This window comes from Oncorhynchus keta, chromosome 21, assembly GCF_023373465.1.
Source record: "Oncorhynchus keta strain PuntledgeMale-10-30-2019 chromosome 21, Oket_V2, whole genome shotgun sequence".
NCBI classification, from domain to species: Eukaryota; Metazoa; Chordata; class Actinopteri; order Salmoniformes; family Salmonidae; genus Oncorhynchus; species Oncorhynchus keta.
This window is the reverse complement of record NC_068441.1, coordinates 31,868,791-31,888,787: the sequence shown is the minus strand read 5'-3', so window position 1 is coordinate 31,888,787 and position 19,997 is coordinate 31,868,791. Positions and strand designations below refer to the sequence as shown.

Below are 19,997 nucleotides of genomic sequence, written 5' to 3'. Positions count from 1 at the left end.
GCAAAACAGAGGATCTGCTTCGGGAAAGTCATATTCCTGGTCGTAATGATGGTGAGTTGACGTTACTCTTATATCCAGTAGTTCCTCCCGACTGTATGTAATAAAACCTAAGATTACCTGGGGTACCAATTTGGCAGCGATTACAGCTTTGAGTCTTCTTTGGTAAGACGGTACAAGCTTGGCACACCTGTATTTGGAGAGTTTCTCTCATTCATCTCTGCAGAAACTCTGAAGCTATGTCAGGTTGGATGGGGACTGTCGCTGCACAGCTATTTTCAGGTCTCTCCAGAGATGTTCAATCGGGTTCAAGTCCGGGCTCTGGCTGGGCCACTCAAGGACATTCAGAGATTGGTCCCGAAGCATTGGTCCCGAAGCATTGTCTTGGCTGTGTGCTTTGGGTCATTGTCCTGTTGGAAGATGAACCTTTGCCCCAGAGGTCCTGAGCGCTCTGGAGCAGGTTTTCATCAAGGATCTTTCTGTACTTTGCTCCATTTATCTTTCCCTCGATCCTGACTTGACTCCCAGTCCCTGCCACTGAAAAACATCCCCACACTATGATGCTGCCACCACCATGCATCACCATAAGGATGGTGCCAGGTTTCCTCCAGACCTGACACTTGGCATTCAAATCAAATCGAATCAAATGTATTTATTAAGCCCTTCTTACATCAGCTGATATCTCAAAGTGCTGTACAGAAACCCAGCCTAAAACCCCAAACAGTAAGCAATGCAGCTGTAGAAGCACGGTGGCTAGGGAAAACTCTTTAGACATGCCAGGAAGAAACCTAGGGAGGAACCAGGCTATGAGGGGTGGCCAGTCCTCTTCTGACTGTGCCGGGTTGAGATTATAACAGAACATGGCCAAGATGTTCAAATGTTCCTAGATGACCAGCAGGGTCAAATAACAATAATCACCGTGGTTATCGAGGGTGCAACAGGTCAGCACCTCAGGAGTAAATGTCAGTTGGCTTTTCATAGCCGATCATTCAGAGTATCAATACTGCTCCTGCTGTCTCTAGAGAGTTGTATACAGCAGGTCTGGGACAGGTAGCACGTCCGGTGAACAGGTCAGTATGTCCGGTGAACAGGCCATAGCCGCAGGCAGAATGTATGCACACATGACTGTAAGTCGCTTTGGATAAAAGCGTCTGCTAAATGGCATATATATATATATATATAGAACAGTTGAACCTGGAGCAGCAGCACGGCTAGGTGGATTCGGGACAGCAAGGAGTCATCAGGCCAGGTAGTCCTGAGGCATGGTCCTAGGGCTCAGGTCCTCTGAGATAGAAAGAAAGAAAGAAAGAAAGAAAGAAAGAAAGAAAGAAAGAAAGAAAGAAAGAAAGAAAGAAAGAAAGAAAGAGAGAATTAGAGAGAGCATACTTAAATTCACACAGGACACCGGATAAGACAGGTGAAATACTCCAGATATAACAGACTGACCCTAGCCCCCCGACACATAAACTACTGCAGCATAAATACTGGAGGATGAGACAGGAGGGGTCGAGAGACACTGTGGCCCCATCCAACGATACCCCCCCAGACAGGGCCAAACAGGCAGGATATAACCCCACCCACTTTGCCAACCACCAACTTACCATCCTGAGACAAGGCAGAGTATAGCCCACAAAGATCTTTGCCACGGCACAACCCAAGGGGTGGCGCCAACCCAGACAGGAAGATCACGTCAGTGACTCAACCCACTCAAGTGACGCACCCCTCCTAGGGATGGCATGGAAGAGCACCAGTAAGCCAGTGACTCAGCCCCTGTAATAGGGTTAGAGGCAGAGAATCCCAGTGGAGAGTGAGGCCAAAGAGTTCAATATTGGTTTCATCAGACCAGAGAATCTTGTTTCTCATGGTCTGAGAGTCCTTTAGGTGCCCTTTGGCAAACTCCAAGCGGGCTGTCATTTGTCTTTTACTGAGGAGTGGCTTCCGTCTTGCCACTCTACCATAAAGGCCTGATTGGTGGAGTTTTGCAGAAATGGTTGTCCTTCTGGAAGGTTCTCCCATCTCCAGAGAGGAACTCTGAAGCTCTGTCAGAGTGACCATCGGGTTCTTGGTAACCTCCCTGACCAAGGCCCTTCTCCCCCGATTGCTCAGTTTGGCCAGATGACCATCTCTAGGAAGAGTCCTGGTGTTTCCAAACTTATTCCATTTATGAATGATGGAGGCCACTGTGTTCTTGGGGACAGACATTTTTTGGTACCCTTACCCAGATCTGTGCCTCGACACAATCCTGTCTCGGAGCTCTACGGATAATTCACTTGACCTCATGGCTCTGCCGTGCAGTGTGAACTGTGGGACCTTATATAGATAGGTGTGTGCCTTTCCAAATCATGTTCAATCAATTGAATTCAACACAGGTGATCAATGGAAACAGGACGCACCTGTGCTCAATTTCGAGTCTCATATCAAAGGGTCTGAATACTTAAGTAAATAAGGTATTTCTGTTTTATATTTTTAACACATTTGCAAAAATGTCTAAAAGAAAACCTGCTTTCGCTATGTCATTATGGCGTATTGTATGTAGATCAAAAAAATATTTCATATTTAATCCATTTTAGAATAAGACTGTAACGTCACAAAATGTTGGAAAAGTCAAGGGGTCTGAATACTTTCCGAATGCACTGTATATAGTCTATTCTGACTTGTGCCAGTTGTTATTTCGCACTTCTATACATTTCACTGTCAGATTGTTTGGTAATTTTCCATTTGAAGGCCGTCTTGTTGTATCTTTCAGTAGATAGCTGCCAAGCTTAAAAGTCAAACTGACAAGCCTGTAGACCTATCTACTTGTACTATGATTATACTGATTTGGGTAGAGTGCACTAGAGATGTGGTTGTTGCACTAGGAAAATATATTCTTTACAGTCCTTTTTCAGCTGTTAATAAAATTTACTCAGCAATTATGTGGTTACAATACATTGCAGGGTAGCCTAGTGGTTAGAGCGTTGGACTAGTAACCGGAAGGTTGCGAGTTCAAACCCCCGAGCTGACAAGGTACAAATCTGTCGTTCTGCCCCTGAACAGGCAGTTAACCCACTGTTCCCAGGCCATCATTGAAAATAAGAATGTGTTCTTAACTGACTTGCCTGGTTAAATAAAGGTAAAATTAAAATTAAAAAAAAAAAAATTAAAATAGTACATAAATAGCAAATATCTGTCACATCTGCTCCTGCAACACCCTCTACTGCTCATTCTGTGTCTCCTTGACCTGCCGCCACTCCCCCAGTACTCTCTCCCTCTCTGTGTGTGTGTGTGTGTGTGTGTGTGTGTGTGTGTGTGTGTGTGTGTGTGTGTGTGTGTGTGTGTGTGTGTGTGTGTGTGTGTGTGTGTGTGTGTGTGTGTAGAGACAGGCGTACTGGAGTTAGAGCAGATCCCCACCATCTGCAACCTGTTCCATAATCAAGACCTCTACAAAACTCAGCCCTACCACTTCCATGCTGCCAGATCGTAATCTCTGCTCAGTCTGGAGGGCTCTGTAACCCCCTTCATCGTGTGGACTGACCATAAATACCTGTCCTACATACAGACAGCCAAACGTCTGAACTCCCGGCAAGCCAGGTGGGCCTTGTTCTTCGGGAGATTCAATTTCACGCTCACTTATTTACCCTGTTCGAAGAATACCAAGCCTGATGCCCTCTCTCGCCATTTCACCACCGACAACATGGATAGTGAGCCAGAAGCAATTGTGCCATCCACCTGCATTGTTGCCGCCGTCACCTGGGAGATCAAGTCCCATATCCGCCAGGCTCAGCAGAACCAGCCTGACCCGGGTAACGGTCCTAGTAATGCTCTGTTTGTTCCAGATTGTGTTTGCTCTGATGTTCTTCAGTGGGGCCATTCTACCCACCTCACCTGTCACCCTGGTATGAACCGGAGCCTCGCGTTCCTGCGTCAGCGCTTTTGGTGGCCCACCATGGAGGGAGATGTCCGGGGAGTTTGTCTCAGCCAGTTTGGTTTGTGCCCGGAACAAAACCTCCACTAAACCCACTTCCACCTGCTCCACCCTCTGGACTTCGTCACTGGCCTTCCCCCATCGAACAGTAACTCCGTCATCCTCACTATTATAGACAGGTTTTCCAAAATGGCTCACTTCATTCTCCTCTCCAAGTTCCCGTCCTCCAGGGAGACTGCAGACCTGTTAGTATCCTGTGTGTTTCGTCTGCATGGCATCCCCACTGACATCGTTTCCGACAGAGGACCCCAGTTTACTTCCCAGGTATGCAGATTCTTCTGTTCAGCTCTTGGTATCAATGTCAGTCTTTCTTCTGGATATCACCCCCAGACCAACGGCCAGACCGAACGGGCCAACCAAGAGATGGAGACTGCCCTACGCTGTGTGACTTCTGCTAACCCTTCCTCCTGGAGCGCTCAGCTACCCTGGGTTGAATATGCTCACAACACCCTCACCAACGCCTCACCAGGTATGTCACCCTTCCTGTGTGCTCTGGGTTACCAACTCCCCTTGTTCCCCGCCCAAGAGGTTGAGGTTGCGGTTCCCTCTGTCCAGGACCATCTGCGCCATTGTCACCCATCCTGGAGGAAGGCTTTGGCTGCCCTTCTTCGTGCCTCCGACAGGACCCAGTCCCAAGCCAACCTTCGCAGGGCCTTAGCTCCAGTCTACATCCCCGGGTCAAAAGGTATGGCTCTCATCAAAGAACCTGCCGTTGAAGGTGGCATCGAAGAAACTTTCCCCCCGGTTCATTGGTCCCTTTGAAGTTGACTGTGTCATTAACCCCTTTGCTGTGTGCCTGAAACTCCCAGCCCCCTCAGGATCCATCCTACCTTCCATGCATCCCTGATTAAACCTGTCTGCTCCAGTCTTAGAGGGGCTGGTACTGTCACATGTGCTCCTGCAATACCCTCTACCACTCATCCTGTGTCTCAATTGACCTGCCGCCACCAGTACTCTCTCCCTCGCTCTGTGTGTGTGATTGTGTGGGCGGAGACAGGTGTGCTGGTGACAGAGCAGATCCCCACCAGCTGCAACCTGTTCCATAATCAAGACCTCTACAAAAACTCAGCCCTGCCACTTCCATGCTGCCAGATCGTAATCCTCTGCTCAGTCAGTCTATGTCTATAGCTGTTTGTTATTATTCAGACCCTGTTGTGCCTGTTCCTCTCTGCTATAGTTCTGCCCGCTCTGACTCTGGTCCCTGTCTCCAGTCCCACATCTAATCTGCCCTGGATTCCCCACTCTACTACTCCCTTTGATTCCCCTCCGGACCTGCTTACCCTGTCTCAACCCCTCTCGCTCCTGCCTCAGCCTCCGCACCTGGTTTCCAGAAACCCACCTGAGCTTCCCCTGACCTGCATTCCATCTCCCCTGTCAATAAATACCTTGGTTACTTCATCCCAGTCTCCTTGTCTGAGTCTTGGAATTCCCACTTCCACTCCACGTAACACTATCTAGTTCCAGTACAGACCAAGTGGGGCTTGTTTTGATTTTATTAGGTTAGTGTCACTATTAGCTTGTTTTACCACTTCACTTGTAAGTAGTAAGTATCAGATACAAAAGGGTAGGGGAGGAAGTTTGTTGTTTATGATGTTACCCTGATCCACTGAGTCCGCTAGATCGCATTACAGGACGTGTGTGATAATATAGACTACCATTGTAATCTTAAATGTTTCCCCAAGTTCTCAAAGGGCGCAATATGTTCTGATGTATTTTTAAGCCAAGTTTGAGCTCCCACTGAGCTGCTCATGCTGTCTCTGCATTAGACATTGTTTTGCCTCAATATCTAAACTTAGGTTTTCATTTCCAGCCTATATTATGTTTTGTATGCCTGGGTTAAAACAATGGGGTGTCTATTGACAAAACAAAATGATAATCTCCAGCCTTTGCAAGAACAATAAACATTCTGTATACACATATTACTTGAACTATTAAACTCGTCTTATTTTTAATGAAAAGTATTTCTCCCATAGAATCTTGTGTAGAATTTGACAAGAGGAATCTGTCAGCTAACTGGACAGTCCCTGTGAATGCAACTTCACCTGCGACAGAGTTCTGGGAGTAAGTGTCATATACAGTACTTATTGTAATATTCTAAGTGATTTTATTTCTGCACTACATGGATTATTATAGCTACTGTACACTCTACTGTGATTCTTATAATAATCAAGTGTAGTCATGTGCCAATGTTTTCATAATCACTTTTTCTCATGATCAAGTAATTCACAAGTTATTATTATGTGTTTTCCATGTAATCTTTAATGAAATATCTCAACAAAGGTCTGTGTATACACGATAGATTTATATGGTTGCTATTTCTCTCTTGTTGCCAACTATCATGTCAACACACATCCTTCTAAACTAATTAAACCTAAAAGCACAAAAGTCTCATAGCAGTTTAAAATACTGTTTTGTATTTGTTCAAAATAATACTTTATCAGGGCAAATTAATAGGACTCAATCCTTACAGCTGTATTGACTTTGGGAGTTTCTGCAGCTGCTGATTGAAGATGAGTCTTGAAAAGTACAAACGTTATCATACAGTTAGTGTCTGGCAGAACATTTTTAGGAATTGCACAACTGCAGTTTCTTCATTATTCTGTCTTTTCAATATGATATCTAAAACATCTCAAGATGTCTGTCTGTAAAATAGTGTTAAGGGAAGGCAGTGTGTCCAACCCAACCCTGTTTGTGACGTCTGTACTCAGGGATTAGTGTTTGGTTCAGACCACTTTGGAGAGATAGTTAGCTCCATATCCAAATTATTTAATTCATCCTTAGAACACTTTATTAATCCATAACAAGACAGAAATTGGTCTAGGCCGGGCCTATACCAACACAATTACAACCTTTTGAAGGCAGCAAAATATACATTGGTCAGGGTTACATTTTTGATACGTAGTATTTCTATTAAGTGTATGTGAACCCAGTGAGATTAAGAATCACATGTGTCTGTGCTGTTTCCAGGCGCAGGGTGTTGAGCATCTCAACAGGGATAGAACAGATTGGTAGACTGCGGTGGGAGCTGGCTCTGTGTCTGCTGCTGGCCTGGATCCTCTGCTACTTCTGTGTCTGGAAAGGAGTGAAGTCTACTGGGAAGGTACAGTAGGCCAACAGTGCCTTGCAAAAGTATTAGTCCCTTGAGGTTTTTCCTATTGTGTTGCATTACAACCTGTAATTGAAATGGATTTTTATTTGGGTTTCATGTAATGGACATACACAAAATAGTCCAAATTGGTGAAGTGAAATGAAAAAAATTACTTGTTTAAAAAAATTCAAAAGATTTTAAAACGGAAAAGTGGGGTGTGCATATGTATTCACCCCCTTTGCTATGAACCTCCTAAATAAGATCTGGTGCAACCAATTACCTTCTCATAATTATTTAAATAAAGTCCACCTGTATACAATCTAAGTGTACCTGTGGATGTATTTCAAGGCCTACCTTCAAACTCAGTGCCTCTTTGCTTGACATCATGGGGAAATCAAAAGAAATCAGCCAAGACTTCATAAAACAATTGTAGACTTCCACAAGTCTGGTTCATCCTTGGGAGCAATTTCAAATGCCTGATGGTACCTTGTGCATCTGTACAAACAATAGTACGCAAGTATAAACACCATGGGACCACGCAGCCATTATACCGCTCAGGAAGGAGACTCGTTCTGTCTCCTAGAGATGAACGTACTTCGGTGCAAATCAATCCCAGAACAACAGCAAAGGACCTTGTGAAGATGCTGGAGGAAACAGGTACAAAAGTATCTATATCCACAGTAAAACAAGTCCTATATCGAAATAATCTGAAAAGCCGCTCAGTAAGGAAGAAGCCACTGCTCCAAAACCGCCATTAAAAAGCCAGACTACGGTTTGCAACTGCACATGGGGACAAATATTGTGCTTTTTGGAGAAATGGTCTGATTAAACAAAATATAACTGTTTGGCCTTAATGACCATCATTATGTTTGGAGGAGAAAGGGGGAGGCTTGCAAGCTGAAGAACACCATCCCAACCGTGAAGCATGGGGTTGGCAGCATCATGTTGTGGGGGTGCTTTGCTGCAGGAGGGACTGGTGCACTTCACAAAATAGATGGCATCATGAGGTAGGAAAATGATGGCAACATCTCAAGACATTAGTCAGAAGTTAAAGTTTGGTCGCAAATGGGTCTTCCAAATGGATAATGACCCCAAGCATACTTCCAAAGATGTGGCAAAATGACTTAAGGACAACAAAGTCAAGGTATTGGAGTGGCCATCACAAAGCACTGACCTCAATACCATGGAAAATGTGTGGGCAGAACTGAAAAAGCATGTGCGAGCAAGGAGGCCTACAAACCTGACTCAGTTACACCAGCTCTGTCAGGAGGAATGGGCCAAAATTCACCCAACTTAATTGTTGGAAGCTTGTGGAAGGCTACCCACTGGGAATGTGATGAAATTAATAAAAGCTTAAATAAATAATTCTCTCTACTATTATTCTGACATTTCACATTCTTAAAATAAAGTGGAGATCCTAACTGACCTAAGACAAGAAATGTTTACTCTGATTGAATGTCAGGAATTGTGAAACTGAGTTTAAATGTATTTGGCTAAGGTGTATGTAAACTTCCAACTTCAACTGTAAGTAATTCAGAAGTCCAAAAATGGATGAAACAGCTGCAGATTGCCCCTTTAAGTTTAAGTAAGAGTGGTTTTAAATTATTCAACCAACTTACCTGGAGTTGTGCAAACGCTTTCTTAAGCTACCCCAATACCTGCAAACATTCCAGCACTGTTGCATTCTGACATTAATTTTTGCTTTATGTGCCAATTCACCAGGGACATTGATATATTTTCCCAAAGTGTTCCAACTAGAAATGTGTCACATTTAGAATCATTTATTGCTTATACACTGAGTGTACAAAACATTAGGGACATCTTCCTAATATAAAGTTGCACCCCCTTTTGCACTCACAACAGCCTCAATTCGTCAGGCATGGACTCTACAAGGTGTCGAAAGCGTTTCACAGGGATTCTGGCCCATGACTTCAATGCTTCCCACAGTTGTGTCAAGTTGGCTGGGTGTCCTTTGGGTGGTGGACCATTCTTGATACACACGGAAAACTGTTGAGCATGAACAACCTTGCAGCGTTGCAGTTCTTGACACACACAAACCGGTGCACCTGGCACCTACTACTATACCCCGTTCGATGGCACTTTTTGGTTGCTAATTCACCCTATGAATGGCAAACCATGTCTCAAGGCTTAAAAATACTTATTTAACCTGTCTCCTGCCCTTCATCTACACTGACTGAAGTGGATTTAACAAGTGACATCAATAATGGATCATAAATTTCACCTGGATTCACCTGGTCAGTCTATGTCATGGAAAGAGCAGGTGTTGCTAAAGTTTTGTACACTCAGTGTAATATTCTCACTATTGCACTTCTTTAGTTTTATTAACATACATTTAGCTCTTTCTGAGGCTGACATTAAGCCCCTTGTTATATACGTACACTGTTATTTTCCCTTGATACAAACATCTTCTGAAAGGACTAAAATGTCTGTCATGGTGAATATGTTTGGTTATTTATTGTCAGGTAATATCTCTCCTCTTGATAGGTGGTGTATTTCACAGCTACCTTTCCCTATCTGATGTTGATCGTTCTATTGGCTCGGGGACTCACGTTACCGGGAGCTATTGATGGGATCAAGTTCTACCTCTACCCGGACCCTGCAAGACTGGTCGACCCACAGGTAAATAATGAGCAGTCATCCCCCTTAACATGTGTGCCAAATATCATAATTCCGTAACAAATAGGTGATTACAATGTGGTTGTTGTAGCACCACAGGTATGTTTGGAGAGCAGCAGGTAAAACAGTAGATCAAGAAAATCATCGAAGATAAGGAAATACAATGCATTGTCTGTGTTTTTATTACTCAATGTTTTTCAGCTCATGTTTGACCTTTAAAAAGGCTTCAAAGTTATGTATACTGTATGTGTGCCATTGCAGGTATGGATGGATGCTGGAGCACAGGTGCTTTTCTCCTTTGGTATCTGTCAAGGGAGTCTGACTGCACTGGGCAGCTACAATCATTATAACAATGATTGCTATAAGTAAATACTTATATTTTCTTCCCTGCCAGCTGGCTGTCTATTGTATTATCATTTTTATGTAACCTTTTTTTGTGTCCTTTGCGAGGTTAACTAGCCTAGAATGTAGTGGATCTGGAAATGTCCAAGTATTGTTTGTGAGCCCCACTCTGACAGTTTGAATTATGTCTGCCATTATCAAATTATTTTGTACTTTTGGGTATTGGATATATACAATATATTCTATATTATAATTTGGATCACTTCAGGAACTGCTGTAGCTGGCAATGGCTTTCAAGTGTCTCACAGTCTCTATAGGCCATGCCGTCCTTGGCCTGAGAGTCTGGGAGCCACACACTGTTAGCATTGATTCTGACTGACCCCTTAAAGGGCCTTTTCATACATCAGAGTGTCCATGGCTCAGGCTCAGGGGGGGTCTGGTTTATCCTGGTTCACAAACAAGTGAGACAGAGAGGCGACTTAAAAGCCTTCTCCTCTTTATTGTCAATTGTCTGAAGGTTTAGCTTATCTCAAATGTAGTTATTTGAATTCTTGTATAGAGTAAATTTACTCAGACCTTAGGCACAATCCATGAGATTTGACCTGAGCTGATCTTACCTTACCTTTTCTTACCTTTTACCTCATTTATAGGGACACGTTTGTGCTGTGTTTGGTGAATGGAGGATCAAGCTTCGTTGCTGGGTTTGCTATCTTCTCTGTGTTGGGCTTCATGTCATATGAACAGGGGCTGCCCATATCTGAAGTTGCAGCATCTGGTAAGAGTACTACTAACTTCCTTGCCTGGTGCCAGATCACGTTGTGCTGTCTTGCCAATTCCTCGTGACAATGACCGTAGGAGTTGGCAAGACAACACAAACAGATCTGGGGCCACCACTAACTTCCATAGTTTACCACTAACTTCTATACTTAACAATACTTCCAGAGTTTATGGTTATTTATTTTGTATGAGAATGAGAAAGTGCATGTATCCACATTGCTACAGGTCCTGGCCTGGCTTTCATAGCCTATCCTCGTGCCGTGGCCATGATGCCTTTACCTCAGTTATGGTCCATATGTTTCTTCGTCATGGTCATCTTGCTGGGCGCTGACACACAGGTGAGACAACAAAGGTTCAACCACATCGAAGTTAGATGAATCATTCTTGAAATATTATCCATATGAGGCTACATTAGTAGGATAATTTTTTATTATTTTGTGTCTGATTTCATTGTTATTTATTACAGATGGGAAATCATTTTTATTGTTATGATGTTTTAGTCAAGTGACGGAGCTTAATGTTGTTCATGCAACTTTGAGAGTAGGAGTAGAGAATGACTTGGCCCCTCTCTGCTCCTGGTCACAGTTTGTCAGTCTGGAGTGCCTGATGACCTCTGTGACAGACATGTTCCCCACCGTGTTTAGAAGGGGGTACCGTCGAGAGCTGCTGCTGCTTTGTCTCTGCTCTGTCTGCTTCTTCCTGGGACTCCTTCTGGTCACAGAGGTGAGTGTCTCACTGCATACGTCTTCATTCTTTTTCTCCCTTCATTCTGACTGTGTTTTTCTAGTCTATAGTTGTCAAGCACTGGAACAAAGTTATGTCCTGAACTTGCCAATGTCTCAACACTGTCTTAGTATACCAGTCTAGTGAGACCGCTGATAGGGCCCCCCCACCCCTTTACCAGAAGTTGAAACGTGTTAAGCTGCTTTCCTGGGGGCATATGAATATTTTATTCTCACACTCTGTAAGAAAGGCTAACATCTAAAGTCCTCATGGTACTATACATACTATTGGTTACTATTTTCTAGAGAATCACATACCCTATATCATGTACCTTTGATGAACATTTTGTGATAAGATGATACCAGTGTATCGTCTGATTACACGATTAGTCATAGTTTCACACTGTACGATCATGTCTGTTCTCTGTTGCAGGGAGGCTTATATTTTCTACAACTTTTTGACCATTACGTTTGCAGTGGCAACAATCTCCTTCTGCTCTCCGTCTGCCAGTCAATAGCAATCGGTTGGATTTATGGTAAGTCCTCAAGATTCTCTGGTGATAACAATGAAATAATGTGTCTCTTCAGGAGTTATTCGCCCTAAGCGTCCATTCAGTTCCTGTTTTGGGTTATGATTTATCCTTAGAGAGGAATTAATTTATGTTGAAATATTTTGACTTTCTAAGACGGGTTTGAATTATTTTGGATTAAGAATGTTATGGATATGTCTATCTAAACGTGTGCCTCCAAGTTCCCTAATTTTTGCATTTGCATTTTTTGTCACATGTAGACAGACCAGAAGGTTGATCATTTAGGAACGCTGCTCAAATGTCATGCAATATTATTTTGTCCCATGATAGCACATGTGTAAGTGCAGTCTACATTGTCTTTGAATAATACTGTATATCACTTTGAAATCTTCAAATGCCAATTTATCTTACATTTTTCTCAGTTGATATACTATTCTTTCTAAATAATCACTCAGTAAGTGGCCTAAGTACTTTTAAAGCAAGAGGCACAGAAGCCAAAACAGATATTCAATCAAGTTGATTCTTAAATCTCTTATAAGGACTTCTAAAGTGCAGTTCCTCTGATGTTCTTTGTGGGTTTTCAGTGGTTTAAAGTCCCAGGTGCTTAATTCAGACTTTTGTGAAATAATTGTACACTTGTTTCGCAAGCCTATTCAATAACACTATTCAAACAATGACTGGATATACAGTATGTCTTCTATATGACCTCTTGATTACACCCTCTTAGTCCTTAGTCAGTCAAATTCTAGACATTGCCTCTGCTTAGGTTTAATCTTTATGTGCTCTTTGACTAGACACCTTTGTTCTGTCCATCACGTTTGTCAGCTGTGTATAATACTTCCTTAGACTTTCCCCATTGAGGATATAAGCTTGATGGCATCCCGATCTCTTGAAAAAGGATGTCTGCTGTCACAGCTACTTATGCTTTGATTGCAAAACAGAAAAGCCTTAACCATTGACAGACTAAATAAGCGCAAACGCACAAGAAAACCTTTAGATCCACATGGGTTTCACATAAGGTTTCATTTGGGTCCATTTCACTCATGTGCAGAGTGATGATGTTCAATTATGTAATCTTGAACGCTTTTATAAGATACTACTTTTAAGATAAACATAACAATGCAAGTCATGGCATGCTATTGCAAATTGTGTCCGTTTGACTAACTTTGAACATGTTTATTGCTTTATGGAAATAAACTGTCATTGGTTGTGAAACATGGATAGCCCCTCTCCCTTGGGCTTTGGGAGTGTGGGTCATGAAAAAATCTTGTTCATTGTTTTAGTATACTCAATCCAAGTTTATCTTTCAGAGAGGTAATGGTGTTATTTAAATAACATGTATTTACTAACATTGCCCTCAAACTGACTCCAGACATTCATCTTTCACTCAATTTTAAATATTGAAGGCAGTCTGCTGGCATGGGAAGTAATTGTGTTTCAGTGTGTTCACAGCCAGACCGTGTATGTCTCTGGGGGTCATTTACAAAGATGGCAGGCAACTGTGCTGTCAGAAAAAGAAACCACCCCCAGTGTGCACCTAATATAATACAATTAATATTAATATCAAGTGAAGCAACATGTTATGAGACTTTGTTCACATGGATAGCTGGTAAATGAGATAACTGTAGTAAAGATTCAAACATTGTTAGGAAGGTTCTAACCAAATAACATGGTATGCTGATGCTACAAAGTGTTTCTGTAGGAATGAGGTGCGTGTTAGGGTAAATACTGTAGATCCTAGAAGTATTCTAATGAGAGGGAAGGAGACAGGAACACCTGAGGATGAGTCTCCTGACCTCTTACTGGAAAACGTATAGGAATACTATGGACTGAAAGGTGACATCTTGGCCGTATGTATGTATCAAGTGTCTCAGCGTATGAGTGCTGCACTAGGATCAGGTCCCCCCTGTTCGTGTAATCATATTCATTTTGATCTAAAAGGCTAAACGGATCCTAAATCAGCACTCCTAGTCTGAGAATCTTAATACATATGGCCCCCGGCCTTTCCTGACACACCCGATGCAGCAGGTAGGAACATATCCAGAAATTATGTCAAAAGTCATGTCAGATCTGCTGCAATCCTGTCAAAAGATGTTATAACACCTTGGGTGCTGACTAGATATTTTTTTAACCTTTGATTCATGATGGGAATATAATTGATATGATACTTCATTATGGAGAAGTCAACTATTAGTTTGACTGAACATTATATATCTACCCGATATGTCCTTACCTACAGTTGAAGTCGGAAGTTTACATACACCTTAGCCAAATACATTTAAACTCAGTGTTTCACAATTCCTGACATCTAATCAGAGTAAAAAAATTCCTGTTTTAGGTCAGTTAATATCACCACTTTGTTTTAAGAATGTGAAATGTCGGAGTAATAGTAGAAAGAATTATTTATTTCAGCTTTTATTTCTTTCATTCCCAGTGGGTCAGATGTTTACATAAACTCAATTAGTATTTGGTAGCATTGCCTTTAAATTGTTTAACTTGGGTCAAACATTTCAGGTAGCCTTCCACAAGCTTCCCACAATAAGTTGGGTGAATTTTGGCCAGCGTTGGTGTAACTGAGTCAGGTTTGTAGGCCTCCTTGCTCACACATGCTTTTTCAGTTCTGCTCACAAATGTTCTATAGGATGGGGGTCAGGGCTTTGTGATGGCCACTCCAATGCTTTGACTTTGTTGTCCTTAAGCCATTTTGCCACAACTTTGGAAGTATGCTTGGGGTCATTGTCTATTTGGAAGACCCATTTGCAACCAATCTTTAACTTCCTGACTGATGTTTTGAGATGTTGCTTCAATATAGCCACATTTCCTACCTCATGATGCCATCTATTTTGTGAAGTGCACCAGTCCCTCCTGCAGCAAAACACCCTCACAACATGATGCTGCCAGCCCCGTGCTTCACGGTTAGGATGGTGTTCTTCAGCTTACAAGCCTCCCCCTTTTTCCTCCAAACATTTTTTTTTTGTTTCATCAGACCAGAGGAGATTTCTCCAGAAAGTACATTTTTTGTCCCCATGTGCAGTTGCAAACCGAAGTCTGGCTTTTTTATGGTGTTTTTGGAGCAGTGGCTTCTTCCTTGCTGAGCGGCCTTTCAGGTTATGTTGATTTAGGACTCGTTTTACTGTGGATATTTATACTTTTGTACCCGTTTCCTCCAGCATCTTCACAAGGTCATTTGCTGTTGTTCTGGGATTGATTTGCACTTTTTGCACCAAAGTACGTTCATCTCTAGGAGAGAGAACGCATCTCCTTCCCGAGCAGTATGACGGCTGTAGTGTCCCATGGTGTTTATACTTACATTTACATTACATATACTTGCGTACTATTGTTTGTACAGATGAACCTGGTACCTTCAGGCGTTTGCAAATTGCTCTCAAGAATAAACCAGACTTGTGGAGGTCTACCATTTTCTTTCTGAGGTCTTGGCTGATTTATTTTGATTTTCCAATGATGTCAAGCAAAGAGGCACTGAGTTTGAAGGTAGGCGTTGAAATACATCCACAGGTACACCTCCAATTGACCCAAATGATGTCAATTAGCCTATCGCAACCATCTAAAGCCATGACATAATTTTCTGGAATTTTCCAAACTGTTTAAAGGCACAGTCAGCTTAGTGTATGTAAACTTCTGACCCACTGGAATTGTGATACAGTGAATTACAAGTGAAATAATCTGTCTGTAAACAATTGTTGGAAAATGTACTTGTGTCATGCACAAAGTAGATGTCCTAACCGACTTGCCAAAACTATAGTTTGTTAACAATACATTTGTGGAGTTTTAATGACTATAACCTGAGTGTATGTAAACTTCCGACTTCAACAATATCATCCTCGCTGAACCCTTGATTGGTCATAAAATACTTGTGTTTCAGGTTAAACCTTTAAAAGCTTCACTCTGAGCAAATTCAGAGCAAGAATTTAACAATTCAGACTGACACTCACTGAAAATCATATGAATGAATTTCCTGAATTCGTTGAAGTGTAAACGAAGTCGACCCAAACTCTGTGTTATACGTTTTATTTACAGGAGTGGATCGTCTCTATGACAACATAGAAGATATGATTGGGTATCGTCCCTGGCCAGTGATTAAGTACTGTTGGCTTTACGTCACCCCTACAGTCTGTTTGGTGAGTGGTTGGCTCACTGTTTTGTAAAAAATCCTTCTTCAAGGAATATATACATTAAAATAATTAACTGTAATATTATGGTTTTAATATGAATGATATTATCGAATGCAACATGCCTAAAGAACAATACAAATCCTTAACAATTCATGATAGAATGACATGCCTATGCTATTATTTGTTTCTCTTCAGGGTACATTCATCTTTTCCTTGGTACAATATAAGCCCCTAAAGTTCAACAAAACCTATTTGTACCCTGACTGGGCATATGCATTGGGGTGGTTCCTGGGGCTCGCCTGTGTGGCTCTGGTGCCTCTGTGGATGATCTGGAAGGTCTATCGGTCCAAATTGACAGTCTGGCAGGTAAGACTACTGTCAATGGTGGTAGTTGATACGATGGTTAGATACAATATTCATGAGAATACAAAAGTGCCCACGGCATACATTGCTTGGTAAAATATTTACAAAGATTACAACCTAATAACGTCGAACCATGGAAATAGGGATTTATAGTTCAGTAATGACTTTGGGCTTACCAAAAACATACATTTAGCAAAAACACAGAAATGTCATTTTGATTGTTTGGATTTATTACTCTTCTTTGATCAGAACTGTGAAATACATGTTATTGGATTTCTGTTTTTATCGACGACCTGCTTTCACAGAGCCTAAAACAGCTATGTCGCCCAGAAACCAACAAGGTCCTCAACCAGAAGCAGCAAACTCCTGAACAGTGCCCTCTGAACCCAGATTCCATTCTTAATCTTGAGTACAAGGGAAGTGGTGTAGTTGAGCTAGAGATGCACACATGACATCTTGCTCATTTGCAAACATGATACATAGTACTTTTGATATGATATTTTCAGTGCCCAATTAAACAGTCCATACATAAGTATTGTATATTTGAGGAATATATGCAAATAAAAAATTGTATTCATTTTGTATTTTTTTTTCTCCAGATCTCAGATATTGTATTGAGGTCATTTATTTCTTATCTCAGCTATTCTACCTATACTGTATATAGGACCCACCTTAGTGGTGTATGGTAGCCATATTTTTGGGATAGGACTTTTATAAATGTTATTTGCACTGTGAGTTTTCAAATACTTTTCTTTTCAAATACCTTTAAGATGTGAGTTGAATACTATGTAGATGGTGACGATATAATAATGGGGTATATTTTAAAGGTTATTCTAAATTGTTTTAAATGTGCATACAGCAAGCATTGATTGAAAGTTAAGCAGGAACGAAGATAGCAGGATTTGAGCGACCAAGCTGAAATTGATGAGAGAAAATGGATAAGCAGCAGGAATTGAGAATCCAAGGTAGTAGACTGTTTCTGGGCATCTGAAGGAAACATTGGCAGTATTCTCCTCAGATGTGTCAAGTCAGTATTTAACAGGACAGTCCTTCTGGAGGTAATTTTGCAGGAATTCACCAAAGGCATAAAAGCAGCATATCATCCCTCATGGAACTCTATGTATGGAAATCCACATCTTATGGAACTCCAGAAGCAAATTAAGTGAAGTTCAATTCCCTGCAGGACACAAATAAATTATCCAACCATTAGCACCTTGGATTTGACAGATAAAGATAATTGATAATTGTCTGAATAACAACCCAATTATTTAGTTAGTATATTAAATGACAGACATGATATGATGTGGAAAGATGCGAAATTATGTCGTTAAACTGTCAATTACAATTATCGTGAAACTGATCTGATTAAGGTATTTTGTAATACTCTTTTGTAACTCTTTTATGATACATTACAAAATTATTTTATGAAACGGTTTTATAACACTAGCCTTCGAATCAGTTATTTCCATTCTAAATATTGTTGATGATATCATCATTGACAATCGGCCTTTACACTTTTTTACAATTGTATCGTGCAGTAATAACAGCTATCTCCATTATTTATGGCTGCACTCATCCTGACAGTATGTCACAACTTACATGTTCACACATGAGTCAAATTTGAGCAATTCTGGATGAACAAATGTTAGGCAAGGGAATCTTTTTTGTATTGGCTCAAGGTCTTTGTTTCAGTGTGTTATCACACCAGAGGCATAACAATAGTTGTGTCTATGAATGCAATATCCTGAGATCTCCAATATAATACAAAAGAAAACACATACGTTTTTCCCCTCAGGTTGCCATACTGATCATTTTTCACATCTGTTAAAGTTTCAAGTTTTAATGTCACATGCACAAGAACAGTGAAATGCCTTTCTTCAAACTCAAAATCCAACAATGCAATAACCAAAAACAATGTAATACTAAAAGAAAACAACATTTAAAAAACCACAAGAAATGTGAATAACACAATAAGTAAGTAAGCATATATACAGGGTCAGTGCCAATACCATATTTACAAAGTGCACGGATACTGGAGTGATGGAGGTAGATATGTATAGGGGTAAGGTGACTAGGCATCAGGATATAAAATAAACAGAGTAGCACCAGCTTGTATGTGAGTGGGTGTGCGTGTGTGTAGAGTCGGTATAAATGTACATGCATATTATGTGTGTGTGAGCAGATGATGGAGTGTGTGTGTGTGTGTGTGTGTGTGTGTGTGTGTGTGTGTAGGGCCCTGTGAGTGTGAACAGAGACAGTGTGTGTGTGTGTGTGTGTGTGTGTAGGGCCCTGTGAGTGTGAACAGAGACAGTGTGTGTGTGTGTGTGTGTGTGTGTGTGTGTGTGTGTGTGTGTGTGTGTGTGTGTGTGTGTGTGTGTGTGTGTGTGTGTGTGTGTGTGTGTGTGTGTGTGTGTGTGTGTGTGTGGGGCCCTGTGAGTGTGAACAGAGACAGTGTGTGTGTGTGTGTGTGTGTGTGTGTGTGTGTGTGTGTGTGTGTGTGTGTGTGTGTGTGTGTGTGTGTGTGTGTGTGTGTGTGTGTGTGTGTGTAGGGCCCTGTGAGTGTGAACAGAGACAGTGTGTGTGTGTGTGTGTGTGTGTGTGTGTGTGTGTGTGTGTGTGTGTGTGTGTGTGTGTGTGTGTGTGTGTGTGTGTGTGTGTGTGTGTGTGTGTGTGTGGGCCCTGTGAGTGTGAACAGAGACAGTGTGTGTGTGTGTGTGTGTGTGTGTGTGTGTGTGTGTGTGTGTGTGTGTGTGTGTGTGTGTGTGTGTGTGTGTGTGTGTGTGTGTGTGTGTGTGTGTGTGTGTGTGTGTGTGTGTAGGGCCCTGTGAGTGTGAACAGAGACAGTGTGTGTGTGTAGGGCCCTGTGAGTGTGAACAGAGACAGTGTGTGTGTGTGTGTGTGTGTAGGGCCCTGTGAGTGTGAACAGAGACAGTGTGTGTGTGTAGGGCCCTGTGAGTGTGCATACAGTACCAAAATCAAAAGGTAAATAAGGATGCAAGGTCAACTCAGATAGTCCATGGAGCTATTTTGTTAGCTTTTTGTCTGTCTTATTGCTTGGCTGTTCAATAGCCAGTTGGTGCCAGACTTGATGCACCAGTACCGCTTGCCGTGCTGAAGCAGAGAAAATAGCCTATGGCTTGGGTGGTTGGAGTCTTCAACGATTGTCTGGGCCTTCCGGATATAGATGTCCTGGATGGCAGGGAGCTCGGCCCCATTGATATACTGGGCTTTCCGCACCACCCTCTGTAGCGCCATGCGATTGAAGTCTGCGCTATTTCCATACCAGTCAGTGATGCAGCCAGTCAAAATGCTCTCAATGGAACAGCTGTAGAACCTTTTGAGGATTTGAGGGTCAATACCAAACTTTTTCAACCTCCTGAGGGGGAAGAGGCGCTGTCGCACCTTCTTTGCGACTGTCTGCGTGTTTGGACCATTTTAAGTCTT

General features: G+C 42.0%; 1 protein-coding gene across 1 annotated transcript in view; it reads left to right on the top strand.

Annotated features, from left to right (window-relative positions):
• Window positions 1-17,130, top strand: part of LOC118400469 (sodium- and chloride-dependent GABA transporter 2-like) — a 36,835-nt gene extending 19,705 nt beyond the window's left edge. The window contains exons 6-16 of the mRNA XM_035797374.2: window positions 5,935-6,022; window positions 6,929-7,061; window positions 9,555-9,689; window positions 9,948-10,051; window positions 10,679-10,803; window positions 11,031-11,143; window positions 11,391-11,528; window positions 11,961-12,063; window positions 16,096-16,196; window positions 16,386-16,556; window positions 16,859-17,130. Coding sequence (XP_035653267.1) covers window positions 5,935-6,022; window positions 6,929-7,061; window positions 9,555-9,689; window positions 9,948-10,051; window positions 10,679-10,803; window positions 11,031-11,143; window positions 11,391-11,528; window positions 11,961-12,063; window positions 16,096-16,196; window positions 16,386-16,556; window positions 16,859-17,005 — 1,358 coding nt within the window. The 3' untranslated portion in view covers window positions 17,006-17,130. The remainder of the gene's footprint in view (window positions 1-5,934; window positions 6,023-6,928; window positions 7,062-9,554; window positions 9,690-9,947; window positions 10,052-10,678; window positions 10,804-11,030; window positions 11,144-11,390; window positions 11,529-11,960; window positions 12,064-16,095; window positions 16,197-16,385; window positions 16,557-16,858) is intronic.
• The last annotated feature ends 2,867 nt before the right edge of the window (window positions 17,131-19,997 follow it).